Source organism: Ostrea edulis, chromosome 8 (assembly GCF_947568905.1).
Source record: "Ostrea edulis chromosome 8, xbOstEdul1.1, whole genome shotgun sequence".
In the NCBI taxonomy this organism is placed as follows: Eukaryota; Metazoa; Mollusca; class Bivalvia; order Ostreida; family Ostreidae; genus Ostrea; species Ostrea edulis.
The window spans coordinates 75,841,862-75,860,409 of NC_079171.1; the positions used below are offsets into that span (position 1 = coordinate 75,841,862).

Consider the following 18,548-nt stretch of genomic DNA (forward strand, 5'->3'; position numbering starts at 1 on the left):
GTGTGTGATGTTTATCTCTGTGTGATGTTTATCTGTGTGTGTGTGATGTTTAACTGTGTGTGATGTTTATCTCTGTGTGTGATGTTTATCTCTGTGTGTGATGTTTATCTGTGTGTGTGATGTTTATCTGTGTGTGATGTTTATCTGTGTGTGTGATGTTTATCTGTGTGTGATGTTTATCTGTGTGTGATGTTTATCTGTGTGTGTGATGTTTATCTGTGTGTGTGATGTTTATCTGTGTGTGTGATGTTTAACTGTGTGTGATGTTTAACTGTGTGTGTGATGTTTAACTGTGTGTGATGTTTAACTGTGTGTGTGATGTTTATCTGTGTGTGATGTTTATCTGTGTGTGTGATGTTTATCTGTGTGTGATGTTTATCTGTGTGTGTGATATTTATCTGTGTGTGATGTTTATCTGTGTGTGTGATGTTTATCTGTCATTGATGTTTACCTGTGTGTGATGTTTAACTGTGTGTGTGATGTTTATCTGTGTGTGTGATGTTTATCTCTGTGTGTGTGATGTTTATCTGTGTGTGTGTGATGTTTATCTGTGTGTGTGATGTTTAACTGTGTGTGTGTGATGTTTAACTGTGTGTGTGATGTTTATCTGTGTGTGATGTTTATCTGTGTGTGTGATGTTTATCTGTGTGTGATGTTTATCTGTGTGTGTGATGTTTATCTGTGTGTGTGATGTTTATCTGTGTGTGATGTTTATCTGTGTGTGTGATGTTTATCTGTGTGTGTGATGTTTATCTGTGTGTGTGATGTTTATCTCTGTGTGATGTTTATCTGTGTGTGTGATGTTTAACTGTGTGTGTGATGTTTATCTGTGTGTGATGTTTATCTGTGTGTGTGATGTTTAACTGTGTGTGATGTTTATCTGTGTGTGATGTTTAAATGTGTGTGATGTTTATCTGTGTGTGATGTTTATCTGTGTGTGTGATGTTTATCTGTGTGTGTGATGTTTATCTGTGTGTGTAATGTTTATCTGTGTGTGATGTTTATCTGTGTGTGTGTGTGTGTGTGTGATGTTTATCTGTGTGTGTGATGTTTATCTGTGTGTGTGATGTTTATCTGTGTGTGTGATGTTTATCTGTGTGTGTGTGATGTTTATCTGTGTGTGTGTGATGTTTATCTGTGTGTGTGTGATGTTTATCTGTGTGTGTGTGTGATGTTTATCTGTGTGTGTGTGATGTTTATCTGTGTGTGTGTGATGTTTATCTGTGTGTGTGTGATGTTTATCTGTGTGTGTGTGATGTTTATCTGTGTGTGTGTGATGTTTATCTGTGTGTGTGTGATGTTTATCTGTGTGTGTGATGTTTATCTGTGTGTGTGATGTTTATCTGTGTGTGTGATGTTTATCTGTGTGTGTGATGTTTATCTGTGTGTGTGATGTTTATCTGTGTGTGTGATGTTTATCTGTGTGTGTGATGTTTATCTGTGTGTGTGATGTGTATCTGTGTGTGTGATGTTTATCTGTGTGTGTAATGTTTATCTGTGTGTGATGTTTATCTGTGTGTGTGATGTTTATCTGTGTGTGTGATGTTTATCTGTGTGTGTGATGTTTATCTGTGTGTGTGATGTTTATCTCTGTGTGATGTTTATCTCTGTGTGTGTGATGTTTATCTCTGTGTGTGTGATGTTTATCTGTGTGTGTGATGTTTATCTGTGTGTGATGTTTATCTGTGTGTGTGATGTTTATCTGTGTGTGTGATGTTTATCTGTGTGTGTGATGTTTATCTGTGTGTGTGATGTTTATCTGTGTGTGTGATGTTTATCTGTGTGTGTGATGTTTATCTGTGTGTGTGATGTTTATCTGTGTGTGTGATGTTTATCTGTGTGTGTGATGTTTATCTGTGTGTGTGATGTTTATCTGTGTGTGTGATGTTTATCTGTGTGTGTGATGTTTCTCTGTGTGTGTGATGTTTATCTGTGTGTGTGATGTTTATCTGTGTGTGATGTTTAACTGTGTGTGATGTTTATCTGTGTGTGTGATGTTTATCTCTGTGTGATGTTTATCTGTGTGTGTGTGATGTTTAACTGTGTGTGATGTTTATCTGTGTGTGATGTTTATCTCTGTGTGTGATGTTTATCTGTGTGTGTGATGTTTATCTGTGTGTGATGTTTATCTGTGTGTGTGATGTTTATCTGTGTGTGTGATGTTTATCTGTGTGTGTGATGTTTATCTGTGTGTGTGATGTTTATCTGTGTGTGTGATGTTTATCTGTGTGTGATGTTTATCTGTGTGTGTGATGTTTATCTGTGTGTGTGATGTTTATCTGTGTGTGTGATGTTTATCTGTGTGTGTGTGTGTGTGTAATGTTTATCTGTGTGTGTGATGTTTATCTGTGTGTGTGATGTTTATCTGTGTGTGTGATTTTTATCTGTGTGTGTAATGTTTATCTCTGTGTGATGTTTATCTGTGTGTGTGATGTTTATCTGTGTGTGTGATGTTTATCTGTGTGTGTGATGTTTATCTGTGTTTGTAATGTTTATCTCTGTGTGATGTTTATCTGTGTGTGTGATGTTTATCTGTGTGTGATGTTTATCTGTGTGTGTGATGTTTATCTGTGTGTGTGATGTTTATCTGTCTGTGATGTTTACCTGTGTGTGTGATGTTTATCTGTGTGTGTGATGTTTATCTGTGTGTGTGATGTTTATCAGTGTGTGATGTTTATCTGTGTGCTGTGTGTGTGTGATGTTTATCTGTGTGTGTGATGTTTATCTGTGTGTGTGATGTTTATCTGTGTATGTGATGTTTATCTGTGTGTGTGATGTTTATCTGTGTGTGATGTTTACCTGTGTGTGATGTTTACCTGTGTGTGATGTTTAACTGTGTGTGTGATGTTTATCTGTGTGTGTGATGTTTATCTCTGTGTGTGTGATGTTTATCTGTGTGTGTGTGATGTTTATCTGTGTGTGTGATGTTTAACTGTGTGTGTGATGTTTAACTGTGTGTGTGATGTTTATCTGTGTGTGATGTTTATCTGTGTGTGTGATGTTTATCTGTGTGTGATGTTTATCTGTGTGTGTGATGTTTATCTGTGTGTGTGATGTTTATCTGTGTGTGATGTTTATCTGTGTGTGTGATGTTTATCTGTGTGTGTGATGTTTATCTGTGTGTGTGATGTTTATCTCTGTGTGATGTTTATCTGTGTGTGTGATGTTTAACTGTGTGTGTGATGTTTATCTGTGTGTGATGTTTATCTGTGTGTGTGATATTTAACTGTGTGTGATGTTTATCTGTGTGTGATGTTTAAATGTGTGTGATGTTTATCTGTGTGTGATGTTTATCTGTGTGTGTGATGTTTATCTGTGTGTGATGTTTATCTGTGTGTGTGATGTTTATCTGTGTGTGATGTTTATCTGTGTGTGTGATGTTTATCTGTGTGTGTGTGATGTTTATCTGTGTGTGTGATGTTTATCTGTGTGTGTGATGTTTATCTGTGTGTGTGATGTTTATCTGTGTGTGATGTTTATCTGTGTGTGTGATGTTTATCTCTGTGTGTGATGTTTATCTGTGTGTGTGATGTTTACCTGTGTGTGATGTTTATCTGTGTGTGTGATGTTTACCTGTGTGTGATGTTTATCTGTGTGTGTGATGTTTATCTGTGTGTGTGATGTTTATCTGTGTGTGTGTGTGTGTGATGTTTATCTGTGTGTGTGATGTTTATCTGTGTGTGTGTGATGTTTATCTGTGTGTGTGTGATGTTTATCTGTGTGTGTGATGTTTATCTGTGTGTGATGTTTATCTGTGTGTGTGATGTTTATCTGTGTGTGTGATGTTTATCTGTGTGTGATGTTTATCTGTGTGTGATGTTTATCTGTGTGTGTGATGTTTATCTGTGTGTGATGTTTATCTGTGTGTGATGTTTATCTGTGTGTGATGTTTATCTCTGTGTGATGTTTATCTGTGTGTGTGATGTTTAACTCTGTGTGATGTTTATCTGTGTGTGATGTTTATCTGTGTGTGATGTTTATCTGTGTGTGTGATGTTTATCTGTGTGTGATGATTATCTGTGTGTGTGATGTTTATCTGTGTGTGATGTTTATCTGTGTGTTTGATGTTTATCTGTGTGTGTGATGTTTATCTGTGTGTGTGATGTTTATCTGTGTGTGTGATGTTTATCTGTGTGTGTGATGTTTATCTGTGTGTGTGATGTTTATCTGTGTGTGTGATGTTTATCTGTGTGTGTGATGTTTATCTGTGTGTGATGTTTACCTGTGTGTGATGTTTATCTGTGTGTGTGATGTTTATCTGTGTGTGTGATGTTTATCTGTGTGTGTGATGTTTATCTGTGTGTGTGATGTTTATCTGTGTGTGTGATGTTTATCTGTGTGTGTGATGTTTATCTGTGTGTGTGATGTTTATCTGTGTGTGTGATGTTTATCTGTGTGTGTGATGTTTATCTGTGTGTGTGATGTTTATCTGTGTGTGTGATGTTTATCTGTGTGTGTGATGTTTATCTGTGTGTGTGATGTTTATCTGTGTGTGTGATGTTTATCTGTGTGTGTGATGTTTATCTGTGTGTGATGTTTAACTGTGTGTGTGATGTTTAACTGTGTGTGATGTTTAACTGTGTGTGTGATGTTTATCTGTGTGTGATGTTTATCTGTGTGTGTGATGTTTATCTGTGTGTGATGTTTATCTGTGTGTGTGATGTTTATCTGTCATTGATGTTTACCTGTGTGTGATGTTTACCTGTATGTAATATTTACCTGTCTGCCACGTTGCTGTCAGTGATGGCTTGAGGAGGGACTCTCCAAGGACAGCTGTACGGGCTCGGTGACATCCGTGCGAAGTCAAACTGACAACAGATCTTAGGATCCGGTCCACAAGTGTGCGGAACATCATAGGAATAGAACGGCATCGTGTGACACAGAATGTCCGTGGTGCCGTCCTTGTCTAAAAAAATTAAATTACTGAATAAAACAGCATCATGCGACACAAAATGTCTGTAGTAACGTCTATGTTGGTTGGTTTGGTTTTATACTGTTTAACGTCTTTCACTTCACAACATTTTTCACTCGCATGAAGACATCACCATAGCCAGTGAAGGGCTGCAATATTTAGCCCTATGCTTGGCGCTTATGGCAATTGAACAGGGAGGGGTCTTTATCATGCCACACCTGCTGTGACACGGGCCTCGGTTTTTGCGGTCTCAACCGAAGGACCGCCCCATTCAGTTGCCTCTTACGACAAGCAAGGGGGTACTGCATGAGGACCTATTCTAACTCGGATCCCCACGGGACATAATATTTTTGCAAAAATTAAATTACTGAATAAAATGACATCATGTGACACAGAATGTCTGTAGTGATGTTGTTGTCTGTAAATCTGAAATCGAACCATTGACAAAAAAGATTTATAGTGATGTAAATTACAGTATATAATGGTCACTACAGAAAACGCAGTATTAAGTCTTCCCCAGAAGACATGTGTCGCCTGCTAGTTCATTCTATATGTAATATATCACGTATAATGTTGAAAAAGTAAATTATTCAAATGGTTTTTGTCAGTTTAATACTCCTTTTAAAGGTTTTGAGAATTACTAAACATTCTTTAACGATAACTTAATTGAAATTGAAAGATGAGACATTATTATGCAATGGAATTTGTGGGAGAATCTGTTTGAAATTAAGACATTTATTAAATGTAGACTGAATGAAAACATATGTTTGAAAATATGTATCAACCTGTTACTGTGCTCTTCAAGACAATGGTAATAACCATAAGTAATTATCTGTTGGATTTACTGCTTAGTCTTGTTGTCTTTTTATATATCCAATTTACTGTTTCTCAAGAAAAATCATAATTAGTGCTCTTCTGAAATCACATATACTGTCCTTCAGTATGGGAATTACAAATACTGTCCTTTTGTACATAAAAATACTGTCCTTCAGTTAATCATAAAATAAAATCTTCAGCAAAAAATTTTTTTGCTGTAAAAAATTCTAAGTCCCGGCAAACAGGAAGTTGATAAGCGACAGATTCGAAAATGTCTTACACAATACAGTTGGCCACACTGATGCTCTGTGCCAAATATCAGGGAGTTGCCCCATGTGGTTCTTGAGAAAAGTGTGACATAAATTTTTTTGCTGTAAAAAATTCTAAGTTCCAGCAAACAGGAAGTTGATAAGCGACAGATTCGAAAATGTCTTACACAATACAGTTGGCCACACTGATGCTCTGTGCCAAATATCAGGGAGTTGCCCCATGTGGTTCTTGAGAAAACTGTGACAGAAATTTTTTGTGACGACGACGACGCAAGACGACGGATAGTGATCCCTATATGTCGCCACTGCGTGTAACGCAGGCGACACAACAATGAAGGCATTAACAGTGGAATAGAATTTCAAAATACTGAGTTCCATTGGGGACTTTAGTTATTTGTTAATCAAGTTGTAAATAATCCCCATGGAGACGATTTTATCAAAGAATTTCAGTCTGTGAAAGATTAAGTGAAAGAATTAGATCCGGGCTAAAATAGGTCCTGATCAGTACCCCTTGCTTGTCGTAAGAGGCGACTAAATGGGGCAGTCCTTTGGATGAGACCATAAAAACCGAGGTCCCGTGTCACAGCAGGTGTGGCATCATAAAGATCCCTCCCTGCTCAATTGCCATAAGCGCCAAGCATAGGCCTAAATTGTGCAGTCCTTCACCGGCAGTGGTGACGTCTCCATATGAGTGAAATATTCTCGAGAGGGACGTTAAACAATATGCAATCAATCAATTAGATGAAAGTTAATTACATCTCTGATTCCAGTGAACCCAGTAATACAAAACGGAGAAGTAAGGGCTGTTCCCAATCGTAACTACTCGGCTATATCCGTAACTACTCGGCTATATCTGTAACTACTCGGCTATATCCGTAACTACTCAGCTATATTCGTAACTACTCGGCTATATCCGTAACTACTTGGCTATATTCGTAACTACTCGGCTATATTCATAACTACTCGGCTTTATCCGTAACTACTCAGCTATATCCATAACTACTCGGCTATATCTGTAACTACTCAGCTATATCCATAACTACTCAACTATATCCGTAACTGCTCGGCTATATCCGTAACTACTCAGCTTTATCCATAACTACTCGGCTATATCCGTAACTACTCGGCTATATCTGTAACCGCTAATGAACCTTGTAGGTGGATCGACGCCATCAGAGTCTGTTGCCATGTGTACACAAATGTAATTATGACGTCACAGTCAAACATTACAATATGAAACACGAGCTTTCAAGATGTCATAGATATCTAAGGTACTCCACCACTGTCAATTTCCACTTATGTATTAGAGTGAATAAGACGTTAATGATACCAAAACTGAATCTGTGGTGAAAATCTAAATCACACATTATACCCCAATTCAGTCTGGCCTTTAAACTTCATGAATTATATAGAGAATTAAGGTGACCTACCCCAGAGCTGTCTCCACATGAATTATATACAGAATTAAGGTGACCTACCCCAGAGCTGTCTTCACATGAATTATATACAGAATTAAGGTGACCTACCCCAGAGCTGTCTTCACATGAGTTACATACAGAATTAAGGTGACCTACCCCAGAGTTGTCTCCACATGAATTATATACAGAATTAAGGTGACCTACCCCAGAGCTGTCTCCACATGAATTATATACAGAATTAAGGTGACCTACCCCAGAGCTGTCTCCACATGAATTATATACAGAATTAAGGTGACCTACCCCAGAGCTGTCTTCACATGAATTATATATAGAATTAAGGTGACCTACCCCAGAGCTGTCTCCACATGAATTATATACAGAATTAAGGTGACCTAAACCAGAGCTCTCTCCACATGAATTATATACAGATTTAAGGTGACTTAAACCAGAGCTCTCTCCACATGAATTATATACAGAATTAAGGTGACCTACCCTAGAGCTGTCTCCACATGAATTATATAGAGAATTAAGGTGACCTACTCCAGAGCTGTCTCCACATGAATTATATAGAGATTTAAGGTGACCTACCCCAGAGCTGTCTCCACATGAATTCCAGGTTCTTGTTTCTGGCAAAGTGTTTCTTGATGGTATAGTGCACTCTCTGTATCAACATCCCCGTGACCCCTGACCTCTTCAGTAGGTACGCCATGGTGGGAGAATGTCCAAAAGGATCAATAGCCCAGCCAGACCGGGGAGTAAAACCTACAAACAGAACAACAGAATTTCAAAGTTACAATGCACACCCAAGTCACAAAACTTTTACAGGTGTAACTGTGATCTAATAATATATCTTATCGGTCATGGTAGCTCAGTGGTAGAGCGTTCGCTCTGTAACCAGGAGGTCGCGAGTTCGAGCCCTCCTCATGCCATGGCCGCGTCAAACCTAAGACGTTAACATAGGTAGTGACTGCTCCTTCGCCAAACGCTCGGCATTTAAAAGTGAGAATCATAGGACTTTCAGAAATGGCTTAAAAATGGAGGTCTCATGTCACAGAAGGTGGTGGCATGCTAAAGAATCATCACTGCTACTGCCTTGAGTGCTAAGCATAGGTCTAAATTTGTGGTACTTCACTTACACCTGATGACGTCTCAATACGAGTAAAAAATTCTCGACGGGACATCAAACAAACAATCAATTAATCAGGGAGATCTCTTAAGTGTATCATACATTTAATAGGAATAGCTTTAACGTTTCAGACAGAATTTACAGCTTTTAAGTGTATCATACATTTAATAGGAATAGCTTTAACGTTTCAGACAGAGTTTACAGCTTTTAAGTGTATCAGACATTTAATAGGAATAGCTTTAACGTTTCAGACAGAGTTTACAGCTTTCCGAAGTCACATTAAATAATGCTGAGTCATTCTGAGTCACATTCAGTCTTATCACGTCATGCTAGAATGGAATCAAATAAATCTGTAAATCGTTTTTTTTTTGTTTTGGGGAGAAGTATGGTGGGGTTTTTTTTAAGTTAAGAATGGGGCCAAATTTTCCTCCTACACCGGTCAGTGAAAAATCCCCTGTCCTAGTTCCCTGACTTTACTGATGCAATTCACTGACTCCCCCCACCCCCCCCCCCCCCCCTAATTTTCCCTATACTGTAACAGTTCTGGAAAGGAATGGCGATGGACATGCAATAAGACTCGTTATAGCGAAACGACTGGAGAGTTCTGTCACTTCTGTGTTTTACCTGTCGTCCCATGGAGATACTGGTTCCCCTCGATTAACTGGTCCACCATGGCGGCATAATGAGCATTAGCTTCGTCATTCATTACCCAGCCTCCTGTCGCGACCTCCAACTGGCCGTTCTTCATCAACCTGAAATAAAATATATTTACAGTACCTGAATTGTTTAAGTTAAGGCCATCATTAAAAATATTTTTGTTTGATGTACTCCGACCCACATTTTCCGAGGTGGGTCGGTAGGTAGGTTGTTTTTTTTTTTGAACGTCATGAAAAATTTTTAATATTTTCTTTTAAAATAAGGAGAATTTTGTATTTTTCAAGGAAACCGAAAAAAAAAAAAAATTTAAATTGCCGAAAAAAAATGATCGGGTAGGAGCAAATTTGACGGGTCGGTCAGAGTACATCAAACAAATCAATTTTTATTTTTGGCCTAAGATCAATATAAAATATATTGGATTAAACAGGTTTAATACATTAAGTTCATCAAGTTTTATACATCACGTTAGACAGATTTTATACATCAGGTTTCAGCGATTTTTTTCTACCCACTGGTACTGGTACTGGTACCGGTACCCATTCAATTGGGAAAAATAGCGTAAAAAAAAAGAACAAAGTGGGAATTTTCTACCAATGTATCAGCAAATGATTTGGGAATTTTTAGTCTCAAAATTAGGAAAAATCAACGGTTTTTGGCATTGGAAATAGTACCGTTTATCAGTACCAGTTATATAAGGGAACAAGAGGCCCATGGGCCACATCGCTCACCTGAGTCACCTTAGCCCATATCTGAAGACTTTCCATATATATTTGCATGTAAAACCTTAGTCCCTATTATGGCCCCAACTACCCCTGGAGGCCACGATTTTTGCAAACTTGAATCCACACTACGTCAGAAAGCTTTCATGTAAATGTCAACTTCTTTGGCCCAATGGTTGTTGAGAAGAAGATTTTTAAAGATTTTCCCTATATTTGTATGTAAAACTTTGAACCCCCCACTTGTGGCCCCATCCTACCCCCCCCCCCCCCCCCAGGGGGGGCTTTGATTTGAACAAACTTAAATCTGCACTATGTCAGAAAGTTTTCTTGTAAATATCAGCTTTTCTGACTCAGTGGTTATTGAGAAGAAGATTTTAACTATATATTTATATGTAAAACTTTGATCCCTCTTGTGGCCCCATCCTACCCTCGGGGGCCATGATTTGAACAAACTTGAATCTGCACTATGTCAGAAAGTTTTCATGTCAAAAAAATCAGCTTTTCTGGCTCAGTGGTTCTTGAGAAGAACATTTTTAAAGATTTTTCCTATATATTTGTATGTAAAACTTTGATCCCCTAGTGTGGCCCCATCCAACCCCCGGGGCCCATGATTTGAACAAACTTGAATCTGCACTATGTCAGAAAGTCTTCTTGTAAATCTCAGCTTTTCTGACTCAGTGGTTATTGAGAAGAAGATTTTAACTATATATTTGTATGTAAAACTTTGATTCCCCTTGTGGCCCCATCCTACCCCCAGGGGCCATGATTTGAACAAACTTGAATCTGCACTATGTCAGAAAGTTTTCATGTAAAAATCAGCTTTTCCGGCTCAGTGGTTCTTGAGAAGATTTTTTGAAGATTTTTCCTATATATTTGTATGTAAAACTTTGATCCCCTATTGTGGCCCCATCCAAACCCCGGGGCCCATGATTTGAACAAACTTGAATCTGCATTATGTCAGGAAGCTTTCATGTCAATTTCGGCTTTTCTGGCTTAGTGGTTCTTGAGAAGAAGATTTTTAAAGTTTTTCCCTAAATATTTGTATGTAAAATTTTGATCCCCCCTTGTGGCCCCATCCTACCCCCGGGGGCCATGATTTGAACAAACTTGAATCTGTAATATGTCAGGAAGCTTTCAGATAAATTTCAGCTCCTCTGGTTCAGTGGTTCTTGAGAAGATTTTTAAATGACCCCACCCTATTTTTGCATTTTTGTGATTATCTCCCCTTTGAAAGGGACATGGCCCTTCATTTGAACAAACTTGAAAGCCCTTCACCCAAGGATACTTTTGGCCAAGTTTGGTTGAAATTGGCCCAGTGGTTCTGGAGAAGAAGATAAAATTGTGAAAAGTTTACGACAACGACGACAGACATTTACGGACAAATTTTGATCAGAAAAGCTCACTTGAGCCTTCGGCTCAGGTGAGCTAAAAAAACACTGGGTTTAGACAGATTTTATACATCACGTTAGACAAATTTTATACATCACGTTAGACAGATTCTATACATCACGTTAGACAGATTTTATACATCACGATAGACAGATTTTATACATCACGTTAGACAGATTTTATACATCACAATAGACAGATTTTATACATCACGTTAGACAAATTTTATACATCAGGTCTAATAGACAGATTTTATATATCAGGTTTTACAGATTTCATTCATCTGGTTAAACAGTTTAAACAGATTTTAATTCATACCGTTTTACTGTTTCCTTTCGTGCTGCATTCAGCGACTCCCACCAGAGTGAAAAAAAAGAGAGTTCTGCGTAGATGAACCGCCGTCGTGAATCAGCCGACAGAACGTTCAGGACGTTGTCGAGGATAGGCTTGGTCTGCTGGGTGTAGTAATCCGTAAACTTCTTCACCCAACCTGATGCGATCAAAAATGAAAGAGTTTAACTTCATATAACTCAAGAACACATTAACATTTGAATCTTTGGTTTAACAACCAGGCTAGAAACACACCTTAATTCTGACCTACCGAAATATGAAAGAAAAAGGGAGCAAGCTCACATGAATGTACCCCATTTCCCCACAGTGAATGACAAATCAATGCATAAAATACAAGTTCATATACCCCATACCCCACAGTGAGTGACAATGCTATGCATGAAATACAATACATCCTTATGCTTCTGCTCCATTCAAGTCATACAGCTTACTCCGGATATATTGAAATTCAGGGGACCAATTTTTTTCTTTCAATATAACCGAAGTTCAAAATAAGCGAAATCAGAAATGTCGACCATATCGTAGGCTTCATTTTGGCATCTCGATCCTGATTACGAAAGCAGAAATACGAATTTATTACATTATACAATTTACAACATAAAGATAATTGATTGAATTTGGTCCACTGAAGATTTTTATTTTTAAAAAAATATGTGGATTTTCTTAACTTTTGTTTCTTATTGATCTGACAAAGATTATTTCAATTTCCGATGTCTACAAAAATTTCGTCATCTATTTTAGGTAGCGTCTGTACATAATCTTTTTTTTTTATTATTATCAAATTTACACATACAAAATCAAGGTTGATTGTACATCACATTTTCATCCGGAATTTCGTTTTTGCTCTTGTCGCCAATAGTTCCCTTGCAGTATGTACATATATATAATATCGGAAGTAAGTTCTTCCCTTGAAACGATCGCCGTGAAAACATTTGACACACGTGTATGTCTAGCCTAGTACCATCAGAATTTCAGAACCAGTTGGTTTTTTTTTTTAAATAAAGTTCACTAACATAAGCAAGTGGCATCATGATGTCGTTAAAGACATTGTCGTTGTCCATGTCAGATGTTATAGACTAAATATTTCGAGATTTTAATGTGAACCCAGTCTTGCAAAAACTATTTCTAATGCACAGTGATAGCGGTGAGGTGTTTGAAATTACTTAAGCAAAATTGTTATTCCAGATTTTGACTTCAAATTCTTATATCTCTTGCAGTTATTAATTTGTAAGTTTTCCTTTTTTGTGGGGAGGTCAAATTTTACAAACGATCCTGTCATCAAGCTGTTAAGGAGTGATTATACCCCACTGTTATTTTATCCCTATAAAAATACACAATTAAAAGTAATCCATGGGAAGCCAATCAACTGGCACCTACCTGTGTAATAATGAAGCCACCAACCTGGACGACTACAATCGCAGGTGACTTCAATATAGCCGTTATAAAAACAATCCATTATCTACTCAGGGGACCGTTAATTGATTTAAAAATAAGCGATATTTCAATATAAGCGATTTCAATTTAACCGATATTTTAATGCAAAGAAAATAAGAGACTGAGACTGGGGATTTTGTTTTACTTCAAAATAAGCGATATTTCAAAGTAAGCGAGTTCAATATATGTGGAGTAAGCTGTAGTTATAATTTATAATTTTAGCATATATTTTCGCCAAACTTCTAGGCTCAAAAGGGGCATAACTCCAAGCAAACAAATCAAATCTGAATTTTCTGTGAACATATTTAAATCTATACTATAGGATTAAACTTTCTTTTAGAAGAATTTATCGATGTGTAAACTCCAGACATTTAACTCACAAACTGAATAATATGTTAAGTTTGTGAGTAAAATGTCCAGAGTTTACACATTGATAAATTCTTCAAAAAGAATGTTTGATTCTTATAATTCCAATTCATTAACTTTATTAACAATTGCAAAAATTTGAATAGTTTCCCCGCACTATGTTATTTGTTTTCAGGCGTGCGTGAATACATCGCGTTTCGGATTTATTGATGTATAAACTCTTGTTAAGCTTTATTTTTGTCCAATCAAAACAATTGTAATAAATAACATTGGAATTATAACATATTGAAAACAAATTTATATGAAATGCTGTTCTACAGTTTCCGAAGAGTAATAAATAGTATATTTTGACAAAACTTTTATGTCAAAATGGGGCATCACTCCCAGGAAAAAAATTTGAATCAGAATTTTCACTCAATATGCACATCTACGCAGTATGTCTCTACAAACTAAAAAGTATTATGAAATTCTGGGTCACGGTTTTAGAGGGAAAAAACAGGACCGGTGGAACACACATGTTTAAGTTCAAAGGGCAAATAACTCACAAAAATAAAATGAAATCAGAATTTCCCAAAAATATGTATATCTGCAATATCTGACTTTATTAACTATTCTGTGTGATGTGTCTGTGTCTGTGTGATGTATCTGTGTGATGTGTCTGTGTGATGTATCTGTGTGATGTATCTGTGTGATGTGTCTGTGTCTGTGTGATGTGTCTGTGTCTGTGTGATGTGTCTGTGTGATGTGTCTGTGTGATGTGTCTGTGTGATGTGTCTGTGTGATGTGTCTGTGTGATGTGTCTGTGTGATGTGTTTGTGTGATGTGTCTGTGTGATGTGTCTGTGTCTGTGTGATGTATCTGTGTGATGTGTCTGTGTGTTGTGTCTGTGTGATGTGTCTGTGTGATGTGTGTGTGTGATGTATCTGTGTGATGTGTCTGTGTGATGTGTCTGTGTGATGTGTCTGTGTGATGTATCTGTGTGATGTGTCTGTGTGATGTGTCTGTGTGATGTGTCTGTGTGATGTATCTGTGTGATGTGTCTGTGTGATGTATCTGTGTGATGTGTCTGTGTGATGTGTCTGTGTGATGTGTCTGTGTGATGTATCTGTGTGATGTGTCTGTGTGATGTATCTGTGTGATGTGTATGTGTGATGTGTCTGTGTGATGTATCTGTGTGATGTGTCTGTGTCTGTGTGATGTGTCTGTGTCTGTGTGATGTGTCTGTGTGATGTGTCTGTGTGTTGTGTCTGTGTGATGTATCTGTGTGATGTGTCTGTGTCTGTGTGATGTGTCTGTGTCTGTGTGATGTGTCTGTGTGATGTGTCTGTGTGATGTATCTGTGTGATGTGTCTGTGTCTGTGTGATGTGTCTGTGTCTGTGTGATGTGTCTGTGTGATGTGTCTGTGTGATGTATCTGTGTGATGTGTCTGTGTCTGTGTGATGTGTCTGTATCTGTGTGATGTATCTGTGTGATGTGTCTGTGTGATGTGTCTGTGTGATGTGTCTGTGTCTGTGTGATGTGTCTGTGTGATGTGTCTGTGTGATGTGTCTGTGTGATGTGTCTGTGTGTTGTGTCTGTGTGATGTGTCTGTGTGTTGTGTCTGTGTGATGTGTCTGTGTGATGTGTCTGTGTGATGTGTCTGTGTGATGTATCTGTGTGATGTGTCTGTGTGATGAGTATGTGTGATGTGTCTGTGTGATGTGTCTGTGTGATGTGTCTGTGTGATGTATCTGTGTGATGTGTCTGTGTCTGTGTGATGTGTCTGTGTCTGTGTGATGTGTCTGTGTGATGTGTCTGTGTGATGTATCTGTGTGATGTGTCTGTGTGATGTGTCTGTGTGATGTGTCTGTGTGATGTGTCTGTGTGATGTGTCTGTGTGATGTATCTGTGTGATGTGTCTGTGTGATGTGTCTGTGTCTGTGTGATGTGTCTGTGTGATGTGTCTGTGTGATGTATCTGTGTGATGTGTCTGTGTGATGTGTCTGTGTGATGTGTCTGTGTGATGTGTTTGTGTGATGTGTCTGTGTGATGTGTCTGTGTCTGTGTGATGTATCTGTGTGATGTGTCTGTGTGTTGTGTCTGTGTGATGTGTCTGTGTGATGTATCTGTGTGATGTGTCTGTGTGATGTGTCTGTGTCTGTGTGATGTATCTGTGTGATGTGTCTGTGTGTCTGTGTGATGTGTGTGTGTGATGTGTGTGTGTGATGTATCTGTGTGATGTGTCTGTGTGATGTGTCTGTGTGATGTATCTGTGTGATGTGTCTGTGTGATGTGTCTGTGTGATGTATCTGTGTGTTGTGTCTGTGTGATGTGTCTGTGTGATGTGTCTGTGTCTGTGTGATGTATCTGTGTGATGTGTCTGTGTGTTGTGTCTGTGTGATGTGTCTGTGTGATGTATCTGTGTGATGTATCTGTGTGTTGTATCTGTGTGATGTGTCTGTGTGATGTGTCTGTGTGATGTGTCTGTGTGATGTATCTGTGTGATGTGTCTGTGTGATGTATCTGTGTGATGTGTCTGTGTGATGTGTATGTGTGATGTGTCTGTGTGATGTATCTGTGTGATGTGTCTGTGTCTGTGTGATGTGTCTGTGTCTGTGTGATGTGTCTGTGTGATGTGTCTGTGTGTTGTGTCTGTGTGATGTATCTGTGTGATGTGTCTGTGTCTGTGTGATGTGTCTGTGTGATGTGTCTGTGTCTGTGTGATGTGTCTGTGTGATGTGTCTGTGTGATGTGTCTGTGTGATGTGTCTGTGTGTTGTGTCTGTGTGATGTGTCTGTGTGTTGTGTCTGTGTGATGTGTCTGTGTGATGTGTCTGTGTGATGTGTCTGTGTGATGTATCTGTGTGATGTGTCTGTGTGATGAGTATGTGTGATGTGTCTGTGTGATGTGTCTGTGTGATGTGTCTGTGTGATGTATCTGTGTGATGTGTCTGTGTCTGTGTGATGTGTCTGTGTCTGTGTGATGTGTCTGTGTGATGTGTCTGTGTGATGTATCTGTGTGATGTGTCTGTGTGATGTGTCTGTGTGATGTGTCTGTGTGATGTGTCTGTGTGATGTGTCTGTGTGATGTGTCTGTGTGATGTATCTGTGTGATGTGTCTGTGTGATGTGTCTGTGTCTGTGTGATGTGTCTGTGTGATGTGTCTGTGTGATGTATCTGTGTGATGTGTCTGTGTGATGTGTCTGTGTGATGTGTCTGTGTGATGTGTTTGTGTGATGTGTCTGTGTGATGTGTCTGTGTCTGTGTGATGTATCTGTGTGATGTGTCTGTGTGTTGTGTCTGTGTGATGTGTCTGTGTGATGTATCTGTGTGATGTGTCTGTGTGATGTGTCTGTGTATCTGTGTGATGTATCTGTGTGATGTGTCTGTGTGATGTATCTGTGTCTGTGTGATGTGTCTGTGTGATGTGTCTGTGTGATGTGTCTGTGTGATGTATCTGTGTGATGTATCTGTGTGATGTGTCTGTGTCTGTGTGATGTGTCTGTGTGATGTGTCTGTGTGATGTATCTGTGTGATGTGTCTGTGTGATGTATCTGTGTGATGTGTCTGTGTCTGTGTGATGTGTCTGTGTCTGTGTGATGTGTCTGTGTGATGTGTCTGTGTGATGTGTTTGTGTGATGTGTCTGTGTGATGTGTCTGTGTCTGTGTGATGTATCTGTGTGATGTGTCTGTGTGTTGTGTCTGTGTGATGTGTCTGTGTGATGTATCTGTGTGATGTGTCTGTGTGATGTGTCTGTGTATCTGTGTGATGTATCTGTGTGATGTGTCTGTGTGATGTATCTGTGTCTGTGTGATGTGTCTGTGTGATGTGTCTGTGTGATGTGTCTGTGTGATGTATCTGTGTGATGTATCTGTGTGATGTGTCTGTGTCTGTGTGATGTGTCTGTGTGATGTGTCTGTGTGATGTGTCTGTGTGATGTATCTGTGTGATGTGTCTGTGTCTGTGTGATGTATCTGTGTGATGTGTCTGTGTGTTGTGTCTGTGTGATGTGTCTGTGTGATGTGTCTGTGTGATGTGTCTGTGTGATGTGTCTGTGTGATGTGTCTGTGTGATGTGTCTGTGTGATGTATCTGTGTGATGTATCTGTGTGATGTGTCTGTGTCTGTGTGATGTGTCTGTGTGATGTGTCTGTGTGATGTGTCTGTGTGATGTGTCTGTGTGATGTGTCTGTGTGATGTGTCTGTGTCTGTGTGATGTATTTGTGTGATGTGTCTGTGTGATGTGTCTGTGTGATGTATCTGTGTGATGTATCTGTGTGATGTGTCTGTGTGATGTGTCTGTGTGATGTGTGTGTGATGTATCTGTGTGATGTATCTGTGTGATGTGTCTGTGTGATGTGTCTGTGTCTGTGTGATGTATCTGTGTGATGTGTCTGTGTGATGTGTCTGTGTGATGTGTCTGTGTCTGTGTGATGTGTCTGTGTGATGTGTCTGTGTGATGTGTCTGTGTGATGTATCTGTGTGATGTGTCTGTGTCTGTGTGATGTGTCTGTGTGATGTGTCTGTGTGATGTGTCTGTGTGATGTGTTTGTGTGATGTGTCTGTGTGATGTGTCTGTGTGTTGTGTCTGTGTGATGTGTCTGTGTGATGTGTGTGTGTGATGTATCTGTGTGATGTGTCTGTGTGTTGTGTCTGTGTGATGTGTCTGTGTGATGTATCTGTGTGATGTGTCTGTGTGTTGTGTCTGTGTGATGTGTCTGTGTGTTGTGTCTGTGTGATGTGTCTGTGTGATGTGTGTGTGTGATGTATCTGTGTGATGTGTCTGTGTGATGTGTTTGTGTGATGTGTCTGTGTGATGTGTCTGTGTGATGTATCTGTGTGATGTATCTGTGTGATGTGTCTGTGTGATGTATCTGTGTGATGTGTCTGTGTGATGTGTCTGTGTCTGTGTGATGTGTCTGTGTGATGTGTCTGTGTGATGTATCTGTGTGATGTATCTGTGTGATGTATCTGTGTGTTGTGTCTGTGTGATGTGTCTGTGTCTGTGTGATGTATCTGTGTGTTGTGTCTGTGTGATGTGTCTGTGTGATGTGTCTGTGTCTGTGTGATGTATCTGTGTGATGTGTCTGTGTGATGTGTCTGTGTGATGTG

At 38.9% G+C, this 18,548-nt stretch overlaps 1 protein-coding gene across 4 annotated transcripts in view; it reads right to left on the reverse strand.

The window, feature by feature from the left end:
• The window catches only part of LOC125667404 (alpha-mannosidase 2x-like), a 78,486-nt gene that overhangs the window by 41,785 nt on the left and 18,153 nt on the right, over positions 1–18,548 (reverse strand). For all 4 annotated transcript variants that reach the window (XM_056146725.1, XM_056146726.1, XM_056146728.1 and 1 more), the window contains 4 exons: positions 11,625–11,796; positions 9,166–9,293; positions 8,004–8,177; positions 4,720–4,906 (listed from right to left, as the gene is read on the reverse strand). In XM_056146725.1, coding sequence (XP_056002700.1) covers positions 4,720–4,906; positions 8,004–8,177; positions 9,166–9,293; positions 11,625–11,796 — 661 coding nt within the window. The remainder of the gene's footprint in view (positions 1–4,719; positions 4,907–8,003; positions 8,178–9,165; positions 9,294–11,624; positions 11,797–18,548) is intronic.